Source organism: Rhinoraja longicauda, chromosome 7, assembly GCF_053455715.1.
Source record: "Rhinoraja longicauda isolate Sanriku21f chromosome 7, sRhiLon1.1, whole genome shotgun sequence".
Lineage (NCBI taxonomy): Eukaryota > Metazoa > Chordata > Chondrichthyes > Rajiformes > Arhynchobatidae > Rhinoraja > Rhinoraja longicauda.
This window is the reverse complement of record NC_135959.1, coordinates 48,300,497-48,316,696: the sequence shown is the minus strand read 5'-3', so window position 1 is coordinate 48,316,696 and position 16,200 is coordinate 48,300,497. Positions and strand designations below refer to the sequence as shown.

The 16,200-nt window shown below is 37.9% G+C and overlaps 1 protein-coding gene across 2 annotated transcripts in view; it reads right to left on the bottom strand.

Moving 5' to 3' along the window:
* Positions 1–16,200, bottom strand: part of cwf19l2 (CWF19 like cell cycle control factor 2) — a 48,071-nt gene that overhangs the window by 12,176 nt on the left and 19,695 nt on the right. The window contains exons 8-12 of one of the 2 annotated variants that reach the window (XM_078402492.1): positions 14,963–15,759; positions 11,441–11,540; positions 10,840–10,947; positions 4,240–4,359; positions 2,215–2,352 (exon numbers count right to left, since the gene is read on the bottom strand). In XM_078402492.1, the coding sequence (XP_078258618.1) occupies positions 2,215–2,352; positions 4,240–4,359; positions 10,840–10,947; positions 11,441–11,540; positions 14,963–15,759 (1,263 nt within the window). The remainder of the gene's footprint in view (positions 1–2,214; positions 2,353–4,239; positions 4,360–10,839; positions 10,948–11,440; positions 11,541–14,962; positions 15,760–16,200) is intronic. The other variant, XM_078402493.1, reaches the window with a different exon arrangement.

The window sequence follows — 16,200 nt, the reverse complement described above, 5'->3', positions numbered from 1 at the left end:
GCTATAAAACTGCTTACCTGTACAGTGGACATAATAAGTCAGCAAACATAGCAGAATAACATGAGCAGAAACAAAGAGATAAGGGACCTGGTTTCCGATGTAGTCAGGGTATTGCACATTGTGTACATTTGCAAAAAATAATCTAAATTGGGCGAAGTAGCAAGGAGGCAAGTGGATGTTTGATGGATTTTACACAAATCAAAATTGCCTAAAACTAGGTAGAAACAAAGAACTGCAGATGCTGGTTAATACACAAAATGATACAAAGTGCTGCAGTAAGTCAGCAGGTCAGGCAGCATACAAGAAAGGTCCAGTGGTAGGGAAATTATTGGGGGAAGGTTTATAGGCAAAGGATTTACTTGCATTTGGAAAAGCAGGGCCCTCGTGGGGATAATCATCATATTTCGTGTAGAGGAGGTCCTGTCTCACAAACTTGATTTGAGTTTTTTGAGGAAGAGATGAAGATGGTTGACGAGGGTAGGGCAGTAAACATTGTAAGGCAGTAAGCATTTGACAAGATCCCTAATGGTAGGCTGGCCCACAAGATTAGTTACATGGGATCCATGGTGAGCTGGTGAATTGGCTTGGGACACAGAAGACGGGTAGAGTGGTACCAGGGTGTTTTTCTAACTGAAGATCTATGACCCATGATGTTCTACAAGGATGATGCTGTGATCTCTGTTGTTTGTAATATATATTAAAGATTTGGATGAAAATGTAGGTGGGCTGATGAGTAAATTTACAGATGACATCAAAACATGGTCACCTGTGTTGTTTCCCAAACTTACTGAAAACTACACAAAGCACAAAAAGCAGGAGTGAGCTGTGACTGGAATCCACAAATTGTACAGCTCATGAGTACAATGTTGATACCATGGAACTAAGTAGTTTGTTCTCTTTTTCCACTTGTGTGTCTCCTTCCAGAGGTTAATTTGTGGGAACTTGTTTGCGTCTGTGACAGAAGAGTCTGAAGAAGAGTCTTAACCTGAGTCTGAGTCTTATCGAGTCTGAAGAAAGGTCTCAACCCAAATCGTCACCTATCCATGTGCTCCAGAGATGCTACCTGACCTGCTAAGTTACTCCAGCAGAATGTTTCCTTTTATGTATTAATCAGCCTCCAGAGTTCTTTGTTTCTGCTTGATAGGCATTCTGGCTTTATTTCCTATGAATGGCCTCAATGTAATGAATATCACATTCACCATTTAGTCACAAGAAATGTTGTCTTCTAATGTACAGGTAGTATTGCCTCGAAGGATCTCATCCTTCCAAGGAAGCAGTGACATAAGCTATAATTTATCTTAAATAATAGATCTTGCAGTATTCATTTAAAGATTCATAACTCACAAAGGTGTTTTCTGCTGACAAGAGCATCAATGGAGAGTCTATGTCAGGAGGAGGAGGGGATTCAACTTTTTATTCGCTGACCACAATGCTAGAGAACAGCCATCATCATTGGAAAAGAAAATGTTAGCAAGGCATTGAATAATTATTTTGGGGGAAGATGCACACATTCTCCACAATAATCAAGTTTTTTCCTGCAAAGTTGAATAATGGAGGAATATGTTGTAAATAAATCTGCCAGGGAAGGAACAGTTCCCCCATGAAACCAAGCTTGGCTTCCAAATATGACCATGATTATGGCTGCAGAGATTTCATATGTCTTAAGATAGAAAATGTTTATTTAATTTTAAGTCTTTAATTAGGCACATTAGGCATTCTGGAGACAGCACTGTTTAGCAATTGCAGTGAGTGAACAGTTTCAGTATTATTATTCCAGCTCTCTCGTAGAGTGATATAACATAAATTCTACATTTTGCCTATTCTATCCTTTTGTTACCTTGCACTATTATGCAGCAGGATTATGGAATGACTTCCAGCATTCCTGTTTTCATATCATATTTGAAATAACAGCAGGATTTTGTTTCTGCAGTTAGTTTATTCGGGTGATGAGGGATGAACCATGCACCCAGGAATTAAGAAATAAAGCTGGGTCAAGATGTCACTCTTCACCAGCCAAAATGGGCAAGTAGAATAACATCCAGTTACCAGACTGCATTTGGATCCCACAGTTAATGAATAACCCTCCTCATTAAGAAATAACATTGTAAATAAATAGAATTATAGTCTAAATAATGTACAAGATGATAATATTGCATCTGTAATTGAAGTTGACAGATATTCTGATATTATACATTGAGCAAAGCTGATCCTTACTTTAGAAGCCATGCGCGAGAACCTTTCATTTTGATCCTCCGCAGTCGTCATTTTCTCTTGTCTAACCAAATCCTGCAGACTCAGATTATCATCATCCTGAAAGTACCTAATCCGCTCTCCCTCATGGTGAGTCTCAATCTGAAACAAACACATGTTTTATTACAATTGCACCAGTTTTTAAAAAAAGCCACCGAGTGTCTCTGTCAATCCATCTTAGAAGCAATAATATGGCATTTTTAAAACTCAGAGCTTAATGCAAATGGTCTGAGGTAAATAAATCATGGATACGAGAATAAAGTAATAATGTTGCAGAACTTCCTTTTTATAAGATGCTTTTTCGCATCAGGACCTCATTGACCTTCACAATAAATCAAAACCAATAGAAAATAATTATGTCAATTGGCCCGTCAAGCCTGCCAGCTATACTCCAACATTAATCTGTCCTTGCATAGATGTTGAATCACCCATTGAGTACTTCCACAGTTCTCCATTTTAATTTAAAAATAACTTGATTTTTGGAAACTACCTGCTCAGCTTTACCTTTCATTCTAGTTAAAGAAGATATGGGGCAGGGATATTTTTGGGTCAGATATTCTTTGTTAAAGTTTTCTGCTGACAATGGTCAGTATCTCTTGTCTGAAGAAGGGTCTCGACCCGAAACGTCACCCATTCCTTCTCTCCCGAGATGCTGCCTGACCTGCTGAGTTACTCCAGCATTTTGTGAATAAATCGATTTGTACCAGCATCTGCAGTTATTTTCTTATATATCTCTTGTATGTACGTTTTCTTCTTCATGAATGATACACCCATTAGGTCTCACCTGCGTTTCTGTCTTTACTTCTTTTTTAAAATTATATATTATAACTTTCCCTTTTACTACCATGCTTTTGACCAACACATTTTATGCCAATATTTTCTCCTCCATTCTCAAAGGCTGCCGTCGTTTTGAGCTTTCTGCATTATCCCATTGGTGAGTTTATTATTGCTTGTTTTATTTATGTAGCTGCAGATTATTTAAGTAATTTATTATTTTATAATTCTATTGGTTTTCTTTCACTTTTCTACGCCTCATCTTCGATTTTAACTGAAGTGGCTGCTTATCTCTTAGCTTTCACTAAGATGAAAGGTATACAAAGAAATGGCTTGTTTATGTAGTACTTTTAATACCTCTAAAATCCCAAAGCATCCCATGGGACTATTATCAAACAAAATTGAGGCAGAGCAATGTAAAGAGATGCTGTTGCCAATGACCAAATGCTCAGAAACTGAGATATGACTGTAAGAGAGATTTGCAATTATCATCTTTCAAGACTTTTGGACAGCTAAAGCGCTTTTCAGCTGATGTTGTACTTTTTTAGCACTGACATGCAGTAATAGACGAAACTCCCACAAACAGCGATATGATAATGACCAGATATCACCCTTTATTGTGATGCTCTTTCAAAGAAATATACAACTTTGAATGGCTGCTTTACTAATCAACTGGTATAATAAATTTTAATCAGTCTATTATTTACTGCCATTTTATCTCTGGAAAGTACCTTGATCTGGTACTCACTAACAAACGTCAGAATTTTTGTCTACATTACAGGAATAACGTGATAGCAGCAGAGAGGGTTAAGAAGAGATTTTAAAAGATGGTGTCAAAAATAGAAAACAGACTGGCTCGGCTAGGGAAAGGCAAGTTTAAAATGGTAAAATGTCTAATTAGATTAAATAGGAAAGACCCATTTCCCTTCTATAGAATTCAGTAATCATGGATCACAGATATGGGTAATAGGTGAGATGATTTGAGGAGAGGGGGAATATTTTTGATTCAGGATACAGTTGAAAGCTGTGGGTCTAAAACTCAGTGAATAATAATATAGTGGATGCAGAAACAACCATAAATAAATACCCTGAAATTAATTTGAAGTGGAATCTCGACACTTTGCAAGAAGCCCAGCCTACATCTTGGAAGCAATTACTGATGTTTTGACTTGAAGCAATAATCATTAATCATTATATAGATTATGTACTATTTACCGTTTGTCTCTTCTTTTTTCCTTCTGTATGGATCATGCTATCTGTGGATGCACCAACAGGCCACACTCTCCCTGATGGATCAGTTCGAACCAGTACCACCTCACGATTTTCATCTATGGGCTGGATTTATTTATTTTTAAATAAAAGACATAATCACCATATTAAATACATACATTTCCTTCATTATTTATCCTGTTGCAACTTTCAAAATCATTGTGTAAAATGGCAGGAAATTGCATGCACATTTTCAGACTATGTGATAAGCAGAAAAATGACGATAAAGCTAGAGATCAAGGTATCCATGATCTTGCTGACATCTGAGCAGGTTTGAGGGCCACATGTCCTTCGTCTGCACATATTTGCTATGTTCATCTATTTTATATCCATGCAAATGACTTTTTGCATTGGATCATAAGATCATGGAGTGCAAAGGTCCCCTGGTGTTGTACCTCTTGAGAACAGGTTCACCCACTTGGAAGCTGTCGGGGAAGAAGACATTACCACACTGAGCGGCAGACTGGCTTGTGAAGCAAAAAGTTCTGTTGAGCCAAAACCAAAGAGGCCGACGTCAGGCAACGCCATGGTAGTAGGAGATTCCATTGTGAGAGGTACGGACAGGGGTTTCTGCGGCAACAGGCGGGATTCGAGGATGGTGTGCTGACTCCCTGATGCCAGGATCCAGGATGTCATGGACAGAGTGCAGAAAATCCTCCAGGGCGAAGGTGAACAGCCAGAAGTGGTAGTGCATGTCGGCACAAACGATGTCGGAAAGATGGGGATGGATATTCTGCAGCGTGACTCTAGAGAGCTCGGAAAAATGCTGAAAAGCAGGACCTTCAGGGTGGTTATCTCCGGTTTGCTTCCAGTTCCTCGTGCTGGCGAGAGCAGGAACAGGGAGATACAGAACCTGAATGTGTGGCTGAGGAACTGGTGCAGGGGGCAGGGATTTAGATTCTTAGATCACTGGGATCTGTTTTGGGGTAAGGGGGAATTGTACAAAAGGGATGGATTGCACCTTAACAGATGGGGGACCAGCATTCTGGCAGACAGGTTTGCCACTGCTACATGGGTGGTTTTAAACTAAATAAGGGGGGGGTGTCAAATGGGATAGTCAAGGATGGAGTTAAAGGGAAAGAGAGTAACGGAATAGTTAATGACCCCAGAATTAATGGGAAAGAAAGCTCACAAAGGGATAGGAGAGTATGGCCAAGTGTAATAGGGATCGATGTGAAGGGTGAGATGAGTAAGGAATTAAAAGTATTATATATGAATGCGCGAAGTATAAGAAGTAAAGTAGATGAGCTTGAGGCTCAGTTAGAGAGAGGTTGGTAGATATGACATTGTGGGGATTACAGAGACGTGGCTTCAGGAGGATCGGGCCTGGGAACTTAATATTCAGGGTTATACATCCTATAGAAAGGACAGGCAAGTGGGCAGAGGCGGTGGGTTGGCTCTGCTGGTGAGGGATGAAATTCAGTCCCTTGCGAGGGAAGACATAGGGACTGACGAGGTAGAGTCACTGGATTGAGTTGAGGAATTGTAAAGGCAAGAAGACACTAATTGGTGTTATCTACAGACCCCCAAATAGTAGCCCGGATGTAGGGTGTAAGTTGCAGCAGGAGTTAAAACTGGCATGTGAGAAAGGTAATGCCACTGTGGTGATGGGCGATTTCAATATGCAGGTAGATTGGGAAAATCAGGTTGGTTCGCGACCCCAAGAAAGAGAGTTTGTAGAGTGCCTCCGAGATGGATTCTTAGAGCAGCTTGTAATGGAGCCTACCAGAGAAAAGGCAATTCTGGATTAATTGTTGGCCAATTAACCAAATTTGATAAGGGAACTCGAGGTAAAGGTAGTGATCATAATATGATTAGTTTTAATCTGCAATTTGAGGAGGAAAAGGTTAAATCGGAAGTGTCAGTGTAGCAATTGAACAAAGGGGACTATGAAGGCATGGAGAGAGGAGCTGGCCAAGGTAGACTGGAAAGGGATCCTCGCAGGAATGACGGTGGAACAGCAATGGCAGGAATTTCTGGGCATAATCCGGAAGAAGCAGGATCATTTCATTCCAAAAAGGAACTTCTAAGGGGAGTAGGAGGCAACCGTGGCTGACAAGGGAAGTTAGGGATGGAATAAAACTAAAAGAAAAGACGTATAACACAGCAAAGCGTAGCCGGAAGCCAGAGGGTTGGGAAACTTTCATAGGACAACAGAAGGTAACAAAACGGGCAATATGGGCTGAAAAGATGAAGTACGAGGGGAAGCTGGCCAAGAATATAAAGGACAGTAAAAGCTTCTTTAGATATGTTAAGAGAAAAAGAGTAGCAAAGCCAAATGTGGGTCCCTTGAAAGCAGACACGGGTGAAATTATTATGGGAAACAAGGAAATGGCAGAAGAGTTGAACAGGTACTTCGGATTTGTCTTCACTAAGGAAGACCCAAACAATCTCCCAGATGTACTGGAGGACAGAGGATCTAGGGGGGGTAGAGGAACTGAAAGAAATTTTCATTAGGTGAGAAATAGTATTGGGTAGACTAATGGGACTGAAGGATGATAAATCCCCTGGGCCTGATGGTCTGCATCCCAGGGTCCTCAGGGAGGTGGCTCTAGAAATAGTGGACGCATTGGTGATCATTTTCCAATGTTTTTTTCAGAATGGCAGGCAGTGGCGAGTGGAGTGCCGCAAGGCTCGGTGTTGGGGCCGCAACTGTTTACCATATATATTAATAATTTGGAAGAGGGATTTAGAAGCAACACTAGCAAGTTTGCGGATGACACAAAGCTGGGTGGCAGTGTAAACTGTGAAGAGGATGTTAGGAGGTTGCAGGGTGACCTGGACAGGTTGAGTGAGTGGGCAGATGCGTGGCAGATGCAGTATAATATAGATAAATGTGAGGTTATCCACTTTGGCGGCAAAAACAAGGAGGCAGATTATTATCTCAATGGTGTTAGGTTAGGTAAGGGGGAGGTGCAGCGAGACCTGGGTGTCCTTGTACACCAGTCACTGAAAGTTGGCGTGCAGGTACAGCAGGCAGTGAAGAAAGCTAATGGAATGTTGGCCTTCATAACAAGAGGATTTTAGTATAGGAGTAAAGAGGTTCTTCTGCAGTTGTATAGGGCCCTGGTAAGACCACATCTGGAGTATTGTGTACAGTTTTGGTCTCCTACTTTGAGGAAGGACATCTTTGTAATTGAGGCAGTGCAGTGTAGGTTCACGAGATTGATCCCTGGAATGGCGGGACTGTCATATGAGGAAAGATTGAAAAGACTAGGCTTGTATTCACTGGAGTTTAGAAGGATGAGAGGGGATCTTATAGAAACATATAAAATTATAAAAGGACTGGAAAGCTAGATGCAGGAAAAATGTTCCCAATGTTGGGCGAGTCCAGAACCAGGGGCCACAGTCTTAGAATAAAAGGGAGGCCATTTAAAACTGAGGTGAGAAGAAACTTTTTCACCAAGAGAGTTGTGAATTTGTGGATTTCTCTGCCAGAGGGCAGTGGAAGCCAAATCACTGGATGGATTTAAGAGAGAGTTAGATAGAGCTCCAGGGGCTAGTGAAATCAAGGGATATGGGGAGAAGGCAGGCACGGGTTATTGATTGGGGATGATCAGCCATGATCACAATGAATGGCCTCCTCCTGCACCCATTTTCTATGTTTCTATCATAAGACAAAGGAGCAGAATTAAGCTATTCGGCCATCAAGCCTACTCTGCCATTCGATCATGGCTGATCTATTTTTGCCTCTCAACCCATTCTCCTGTCTTTCCCCAAAAACTTTTGCCACCCTTACTAATCATTGATCAAGTGTGGTGCAAAGTTACCAATCAAATATTGAGCATAGACCGAAAGAACTTTGGCAAAACAGATTGCAGGGACAGTCATTAGTTTGGATACACTCTTATCTTTCAAACAGAAAACATGCATAATTATAACATAATTCATAAATAAAACTCCAATTTAACAGTGGACCAAATCTGCACCCAATCTATCAAAAAATAAATGAACATTAATTGGGGATGCATGGCAATACTCTACTGTAATTTCACTGTATGTTTACACTTCACATGTGACAATAAAAGCACCATTGAACCATTTCTGTTTCCAAGATCTACCCTCCCTGCTCGTTGGCAATTAAAAGTTCATTTTCCAATGCCACAATTGACAGTTCTCAGAATGGGATGGGCCTGATCTGCTGTAAGCTGCCAATGTCAGCAATATCGAGTTAACCTTTCTGCTCTTTGTGATCACCTCATCATGTTGTACACTACGATCAGATCTCACCAGCCTTCTCTTCAAGAAAACAGTCTCTGTCTCTGCCTCCCTCATTTATATCACAACTCTCTTATCACAGGAACCATTATCATAAATCAATCCTCCAGTTGAGGCTGCACCAGTCATTTTCTTTTTACCAGGTGCCGATAAGCCTGTTCTGCAGCTCCTTATCTAAGCCTTCTGGAAGTCAATGTATACTAATCAACTGCATAATCTTCATCAGTTCTGTCCAGTATTGTCAAAAAAAATCCATCAGATTGGTTCAACATGCTGTTGCCACATGGGCAGTTTGGAACAGGCTGTGCCCATTAAACAGCTGGCTTAACTTATTGTTACATCTGTCAAAGACACTCAAACATTTAACTCTTAAAATTCAATAAAACAAATAAAAATGAAAACCACAAAATTATTAAAATACAAAAACATTTTGAAACAAAACATTTACATATTCTCAATTAATTATTTTATTTCTTGCAGTCATTCCCTGTAATTTAAGTGAGTGTCTAACTTGGGAGATTAAACACTCTAACAAGTTCCTGCTTGATCACATTAATCCATGGGGAGGTCAACAGCAGAATGTAGAACACCACTTAAGCACATCCTGTAAGTCTGGGACTAGGATAGGAGGTTCATGTGCAGATTCGAGTAATAAGACATCATACTGCTGGCAGTTCAACACCAAATTACTGACAATTCCCAATAAGTTTTGGCTCTGTCCAAACCAGGAAGTTCACATCATTAACATTGTTGGATTTGCAGGAAAACTACATTGCTGCTACCGATTTTTACAACACGTATATTTTAAGAATGACATGTATTCAATCCTTGAAAACCTTTCCCATTGATTAAAAAATTAATACACACATACACAATTTAATATTTGTGTAGTTGCAAAAAAATCTACACAATTTTTGTAGTGTAGATTTCACCACACTAGTGAAGTTTAATTTACCACATTAGTGAAGTAGTAGATTTTAAGATCAAAGCTAAACTCATCTAAAATTTTAAATAAGATTTTGTAGTGAATGGGAAAAAATACGTAATAATAATCAAATTCTGTTCTACTGAGATGAGAAAAATGACAAACAGGCAAAATTTAGTTCACCGAGATTCATTTATCCAAAGCTAACAGATTGACTGTCATTTTCTGAAACACTACTATGTTGCGTCGTGATGTTGGCAGGTTTTGATGGTAATTTCCATTTCATACTCAATGTCATGTTTAATATAACATGCTTGATTTATTATATAAGCAAAGTTAGAGGTTTTCATTAGGGAAAAAAGAGCATTTGTCCCATGAACTTGACCTTCGACTTTAAAAAGTTAATAGTTCCATGTCTCCAGAGATGACTTTATAGCAATTATTTCAAAAATAAATTTTGGATAATACAAATTAAACTGACAGAGATATATTGCATAATTGCCAAGAAAGTATCTGTGCACTGGAAAATTCCAGATTAAGATATCTCTGCTCTGTCTTTTATGGAGCTACATCCATGATAACAGATCAAAATGGAATTATCATAAAAATCATGAGAGGTGCATCATGACATAATTTATTAATAGCCCCGTCCCAATTTCAAGAATAATTATGTCCTTTTGTTCTGGATTTTCTGCAGATATAAAGGCTCTTCAAGTATTCAGTTTAAACAATTAAATGGGATCATCTTTTCATATTCTATACTTCAGTAAACATATGCGATCTGTCCTCATGATATAATGCTTTTGGTCTTGCTATCAATCTAGTGTCTCCCGCACTCTGTGGCCCATATGCCCTTCTGCTAATGATGCATAGTTGCAGAATTAAGGCAATTACCATAAAATAGCTTTGCAATCTGCGAGAACATCTCACAAATATATTGTATTTTTATAAAGATGAAGCAAAGATGGAGTTTGAAACATGGATAACAGTTTTTAAAACATTAATGCAGAACAGGCAGTATGATTCTAAAATGTATATGCCAAAATAGATGGCACCCATTAGTAATCCTCACAGAGCATGGAAAAGATTAGAGAAAGCTATATAAACCAACGTCAATGTAATCAGTTTGCAAGTCGCAAATCATTTAATTTCTCATAAAAGATAAAAATTTGATCTCTACATTTATTATTTTAATCATTAGCCTTGTATCTAGTATAAACAGCTGACTTAGCCCAATTATCTGGGGAACTGTTATAATTCTGAATTTACGAAGACCTGTATAAACACGGCACCAAGAGATTGATTTATGGTGACAAGATATTATAGCAGTTTAATGGTTTCCACATAGAAAGGTGCACCATTGACTTAAGACTTTCCAAAATCACTTGTGAGTGCTCTCTTACCGCACTGTCAGCCCTCTTTGGCATTGCAGTTGCTGTAATAAGACTTTTTCCTCGAATCTGCAACTTTCGAGCCTCCTCCAACCGAGCCTTGAGTTTCAATGCCAGTTCCTTAAAAAACAAATTTAAAACTATTTTGAATGCCCTGAGGTTTCCCATTGCTCTGTGAATTTGTTTATAGCATTTTTCCAACAATGTTTTGGTAATTATCATCAAATCAACCTCTAACAACTTTGCTTTAAGGAGAAGAGTTGTAGCTTTTTCCAAGAGAGTTTACTTGTCATATGCATCAGATATGAAATGGAATAATTCAATTTTTACATGTTTCAGTTTTTCAGGCACATCAGAAACACCAATAATATACAATAAATTATTGGTTATCCTAAATAAAGTAGACCATGATAGTGCAAACCCACAGTGTGTAGAACAACCTTAGTGCAGCAAAGTCTGTGGTCATAAAGGGACAGCCGTAATTAAAACTTAAGGACTACAAGTTGTTTACTTGGGTTAAAATATTTCAGTGACTATGTTCCAGCCAACTTTATTAACAGCAGCTTTGCCTTTGTCAAACAAATTCAATTATACAGACTCTTCTGAATCTTACCATGTTTCCCATCAGCTCTGCTTTGATGACCTTAGCACCCAATTTATTCATTTCGTCCTCACTGAGGGGCTGTAGGGGTTCTTCAATTGTAGCAACAGCTCTAGTGGAAATAGAAGCATTACTTCCATGAAAGAAGGGATAAATCCCATCTGAAGAAAAGGTGAATAACATTTATCCATGTTCACAAATATCATCAAAAACACGCAACGTTGCACAAGGTTTGTACAATGCACTAAAGTAAAATCCTGCATATTAACTTTTTTTTCCCCATATAGATTGGCAATATCATACTGTAAACATTAATTGAAAACTAATATAACAAAAAGCTCAATACCCAATGAAATCCTTTGATGTAACAATGATGAAAGGTGCTTGTGGCTTAGACTACCATTATATTATTTATCTAAATTTCACTTCTGGACCCACATGGTTTGAGTTCCTATTTATGGATTTCAAATTACTGATGATAAAATGAAAATAGGAGACACCAATAATGCTGGATTTGCAGAAAGAGATTGAGTTAATATTTCAGGTTTATGACCTTTCCTCTGAATTACACAAATTGTTGTAGATAAAATAAGTTTTAAGATGCAAAGATATGGGCGAGAGAAAAGAGCAAAGAGGAAAGATTAAACAACAAAGAGATGATGGTGCAAGGCAAACGCAATATAGAATAAAACAACAAAAGAATGATTTGATTGAAGTCTAAACGGTAGCCGCAGAAAAATGATCTGCAATTTTAAACTCAAGGATGAATCCAGAAGCCTGTGATGTGCTGGATCAAAGGATGAAGTCCACCTCCTCACATTTATATTGAACTCCACTGGAACAGTATTGGAAACAAACGACAGAGTGCGCTTGAAATGGAGAATTAAAGTGACTTTGCTATTATTTTGAATACTTTGTAAAATATATGACTTTCCCATGTAAATCCCAAAGTGACTTAAATATTAGTCAACTTACGTCGCACATTTTAGAAATATCTTTTAGAGATATCACTTCATAATTTTCTGCATCCATATTAAATATGCAAAGATACACATTTTTAGCCTGATAAGCAGAAAACTACGTGCTTTATGCTTTTCAAATCTTTAATTGCATTAAAGCCACAGTAATTCATCCACATGTCCTTTAATAATTTTAAGAGCAGAATATTCACATTTATGTTGTGTAGTCTCCTGTGAACATGTGCCAATTTCCCACCTCCCAATTTATTATCCACCCTCCAGTCGACAAGAACACAGGAAATTGTTTACTGGCTTTACTTTGCACTAAACGTTATTCCCTTATCATGTATCTACACTGCAAATGGCTCAATTGTAATCAAGTATTGTCTATCCACTGGCTGGTTGGCACGCAACTCAAGCTTTTCACTGTACCTCAGTACACGTGACAATAAACTAAACTGAAACTGATGTAGCAGAAAGACACTTGGCTCCTCAAGCCTGGCTCGAAAGACCGAATGGCCTACTCCTGCACTTATTGTCTATTGTCTATTGATAAGACTGATATAAAGGGTGTAATTTTGAGGTAGGCTACAAGCCTACCAAAATTGGTTTAAATAAACTACTTGTATAATTTTAAAATGGTGTCTGCACTCTCATTTTAAGTGCAGCATGAACAGAATCTCAGCAAGGAAAAACATTACTAAGACGATGATATGCTAAATTGGCCTAACCTGGATTTAGACTCCTTCAATCCTGACTATCTAGTCTCCCCCAACACCTTATTTCCCACTTCAATTCAGAAAGATAAATATAATTATCATGTCTCTCTCCATTATATTTTAAATAAAATTTGTGAATTTCTAATCAACTTTATTAACCTTTGCAAATAAAATTGGAACAGATGAGTGTTTTTAACATTCATGACATAGTGAAGCCTTCATTCAACTTATACATTAGCAGTAATTATTTTACTTGAAGTTATTTAAACTGCAAACTCTGATTCCAGTGGGTGTCATTAGCCCTGACGTGCAGACTGGAGTATGCTGCAACAACCAATTACAAAATAACTGTGTTCAAAAGCAATCGGATGACACTGAATCAGCTCTATTATAATAATAATAATAATGCATTACATTTATATAGCGCTTTTCAAACACTCAAAGACGCTTTACAGGGATTACTAGAACATAGAGAAGAAAATAAATAGATAAATAAGTAAACGAACAGAAAAAGGAGACAGAAGGTGAGGTGATTTCGTAAAGTAACATCTACAGGTCATCAGGTTTACTATAATTGTGACTGACATCATTTAATTTACAAGTGACAGGTTGTAACATGAAGATTCATATTCCTATTATGATTTCAACAGATGAATAAAGGTAAATATGTCTTGTCAGCAGACCACAAAAGGAAGATCTAATTCAATATCAGATCATAGAAAAAGTTAAATTAACCTCAAACTATGAAAAAAGATTAATCTGCTTTTTTCATAATTCTATCATGCAAATGATTTGTAAGATAAAATAATGTATATTCAACCATCCCAAATATATTATTAACGAGTGGAATTTAAAGAAAATATTTCCCAATGTTTGTTTGAAGATGGTGTCAGCACCAGTGTAAAATAATCGTTCACCCACTATGCTTTGCAGAGGGGATATTGCGAAAGGATGGAGGTCACAGAGTAATACATGACCCCAGGCTGTCTTCTATGATCATACACAGGTATACACCTATTCTGGTGTATGACAGAGCCACCAATCCTCCCGCCAAACTGTAATCACAATCACTTATTTCTATCTCCATATCTTATCCAATTTATCCCGTTATCATCCATACCAGTCACTTCAGGGCTTAAAAAAACACCAGAATTCTCCATGGAAAAAAAATCCCAAATTGAATACTTATCAAGTAAGTGTTTTAAAGTGCAGGCATTGAATACAAATCATGGAACAAGGGCATTTAGCCTACTATTTCCACATAGATTCTTTGTAGAGCAAACCAGTCAATGGAGAAAGTCACCACCTGAGCCGCTAATATGAAGGATTCAAATAGCAAAACTAACATGCATTTATGACCTGTATACTAACAGTGGAAGAACATCACAATTTATATTTTATGACCCTTTTATATGACCCAACATATGAGAAAGCAAAACAAAATGCTGGAGTAACACAGCAGATGAGGCAGCACCTTTAGAGAACATGAATGATCGAGACCTTTCTCCAGCATGAAGGAGCTGCCCACCATTTTACATGCTCTATTTCCAACATATGAAGATGGATGCAGATTTTACCAAGTCACTGTGCCAATTACAGGACAACAACTTGAAGAAACTGCATGAGCATACAGCAGAGTTTCACCATTATAATGCATCAGAGTTTAAGTTATTTCTGTAATATATCCTTCCCAATTAGCAGTAGTTTAAAATTATTAGATGAGTACCTCGAAGGAAAATGTTTAAAATCAATTCAATGGTCTCTAGGATACTTTCTGACACATCACAAACCATACAATATCAGTATGAAACAAAATAAATGCTCTGAAGCATGCAAGTTTATTAAAGTACACATACCTGGTGCTTGACTTGTGTTGGCCTTCAGAATCAGCTTTTTGCACAGGACTGTTTTTCCCAGGCTTGGTCTCTGTCCGTTCATCTGATGGATTTGGCATTTCTTCAATTCTCTGATGTGGCAGTGATGTAGGTTGTTGTGATGAGCATTCCCCACTATTAGATCTGCTCCATGATGATATATTGTCACTACCGTGATCCGGCTTTTGAAAACTACTACTGTGGAAAGGTTGTGATTCTGACAACCGATTAGAACAGCTTGGAGACCTGATACCCCATTTGCTGTTTTTACTTTCAAAATCATCAGGCTTCATAAACTTAGATTTTAAATCAGTGAAGGGAAAAGATTTATCTTCCCTTCTTTCATGAAAACAATTACTTCCTAAACCTCTGGCATAACTGTTTTTTTGTTGTGTCTCCTTATGTTTCTCTTCATGGATTCTGTATTCTCTTAATTTATCTTTATCATGCTCAATTTCCACCTCCCTTTCATGAGATTTGCTTTTGTCCCTACATCTATTGGCCAGTTCATGTCTTTCTTTATCCTTTTTCCATTTGAATTGATCCTGTAAATTTCCTGTTGTTTTTTCTCTTTCAACAATACTGTCACCTTGCCCATGTCCAACTTTGCCTCTATTTTGTCCCCTTCCAGAATCGTTTTTTCTCCTATCGCTATGATCAGAAGTCCAGTTCCTTGTTTTTCCCCCAGAACCTCTCCATCTCCTTTCAGTGTCTTTTTGACGTTTTGACGCTACGACTTTTTCAGCAGCTTGTAACTTCTCCTGGAATATTTCCACAGACTAATGGGGAAGAAAATAAAAAATATTCACCATTACCAAATCTTTCTATTTGGATTATGTTTATCATTTCAATCTAAAACCATAAGGCTTTGCAATTAAAATATTGATCCGATTAAGTCAATTTTACCCATCATAGCTTCAAACCCATGAATAATAATAGAGAACACACTAAACGTTATTCCCTTTATCAGGTATCTGAATACTGCGGACGGCTCGATTGTAATCATGTAAAGTCTTTCTGCTAACTGGTTAGCACGCAGCAAAACGCTTTTCACTGTACCTCTGTACATGTGACAATAAACTAAGTTCAAACTAAACATCTATATTTGTTGAAAGTGAACATGTTTCATATGCATCATAGAAACTTGTAAAACAAAAATGAGAACAATGAAATACTACAGATATGTGAGCCAAAGCCAATAGTCAATATAATCTGTCAAA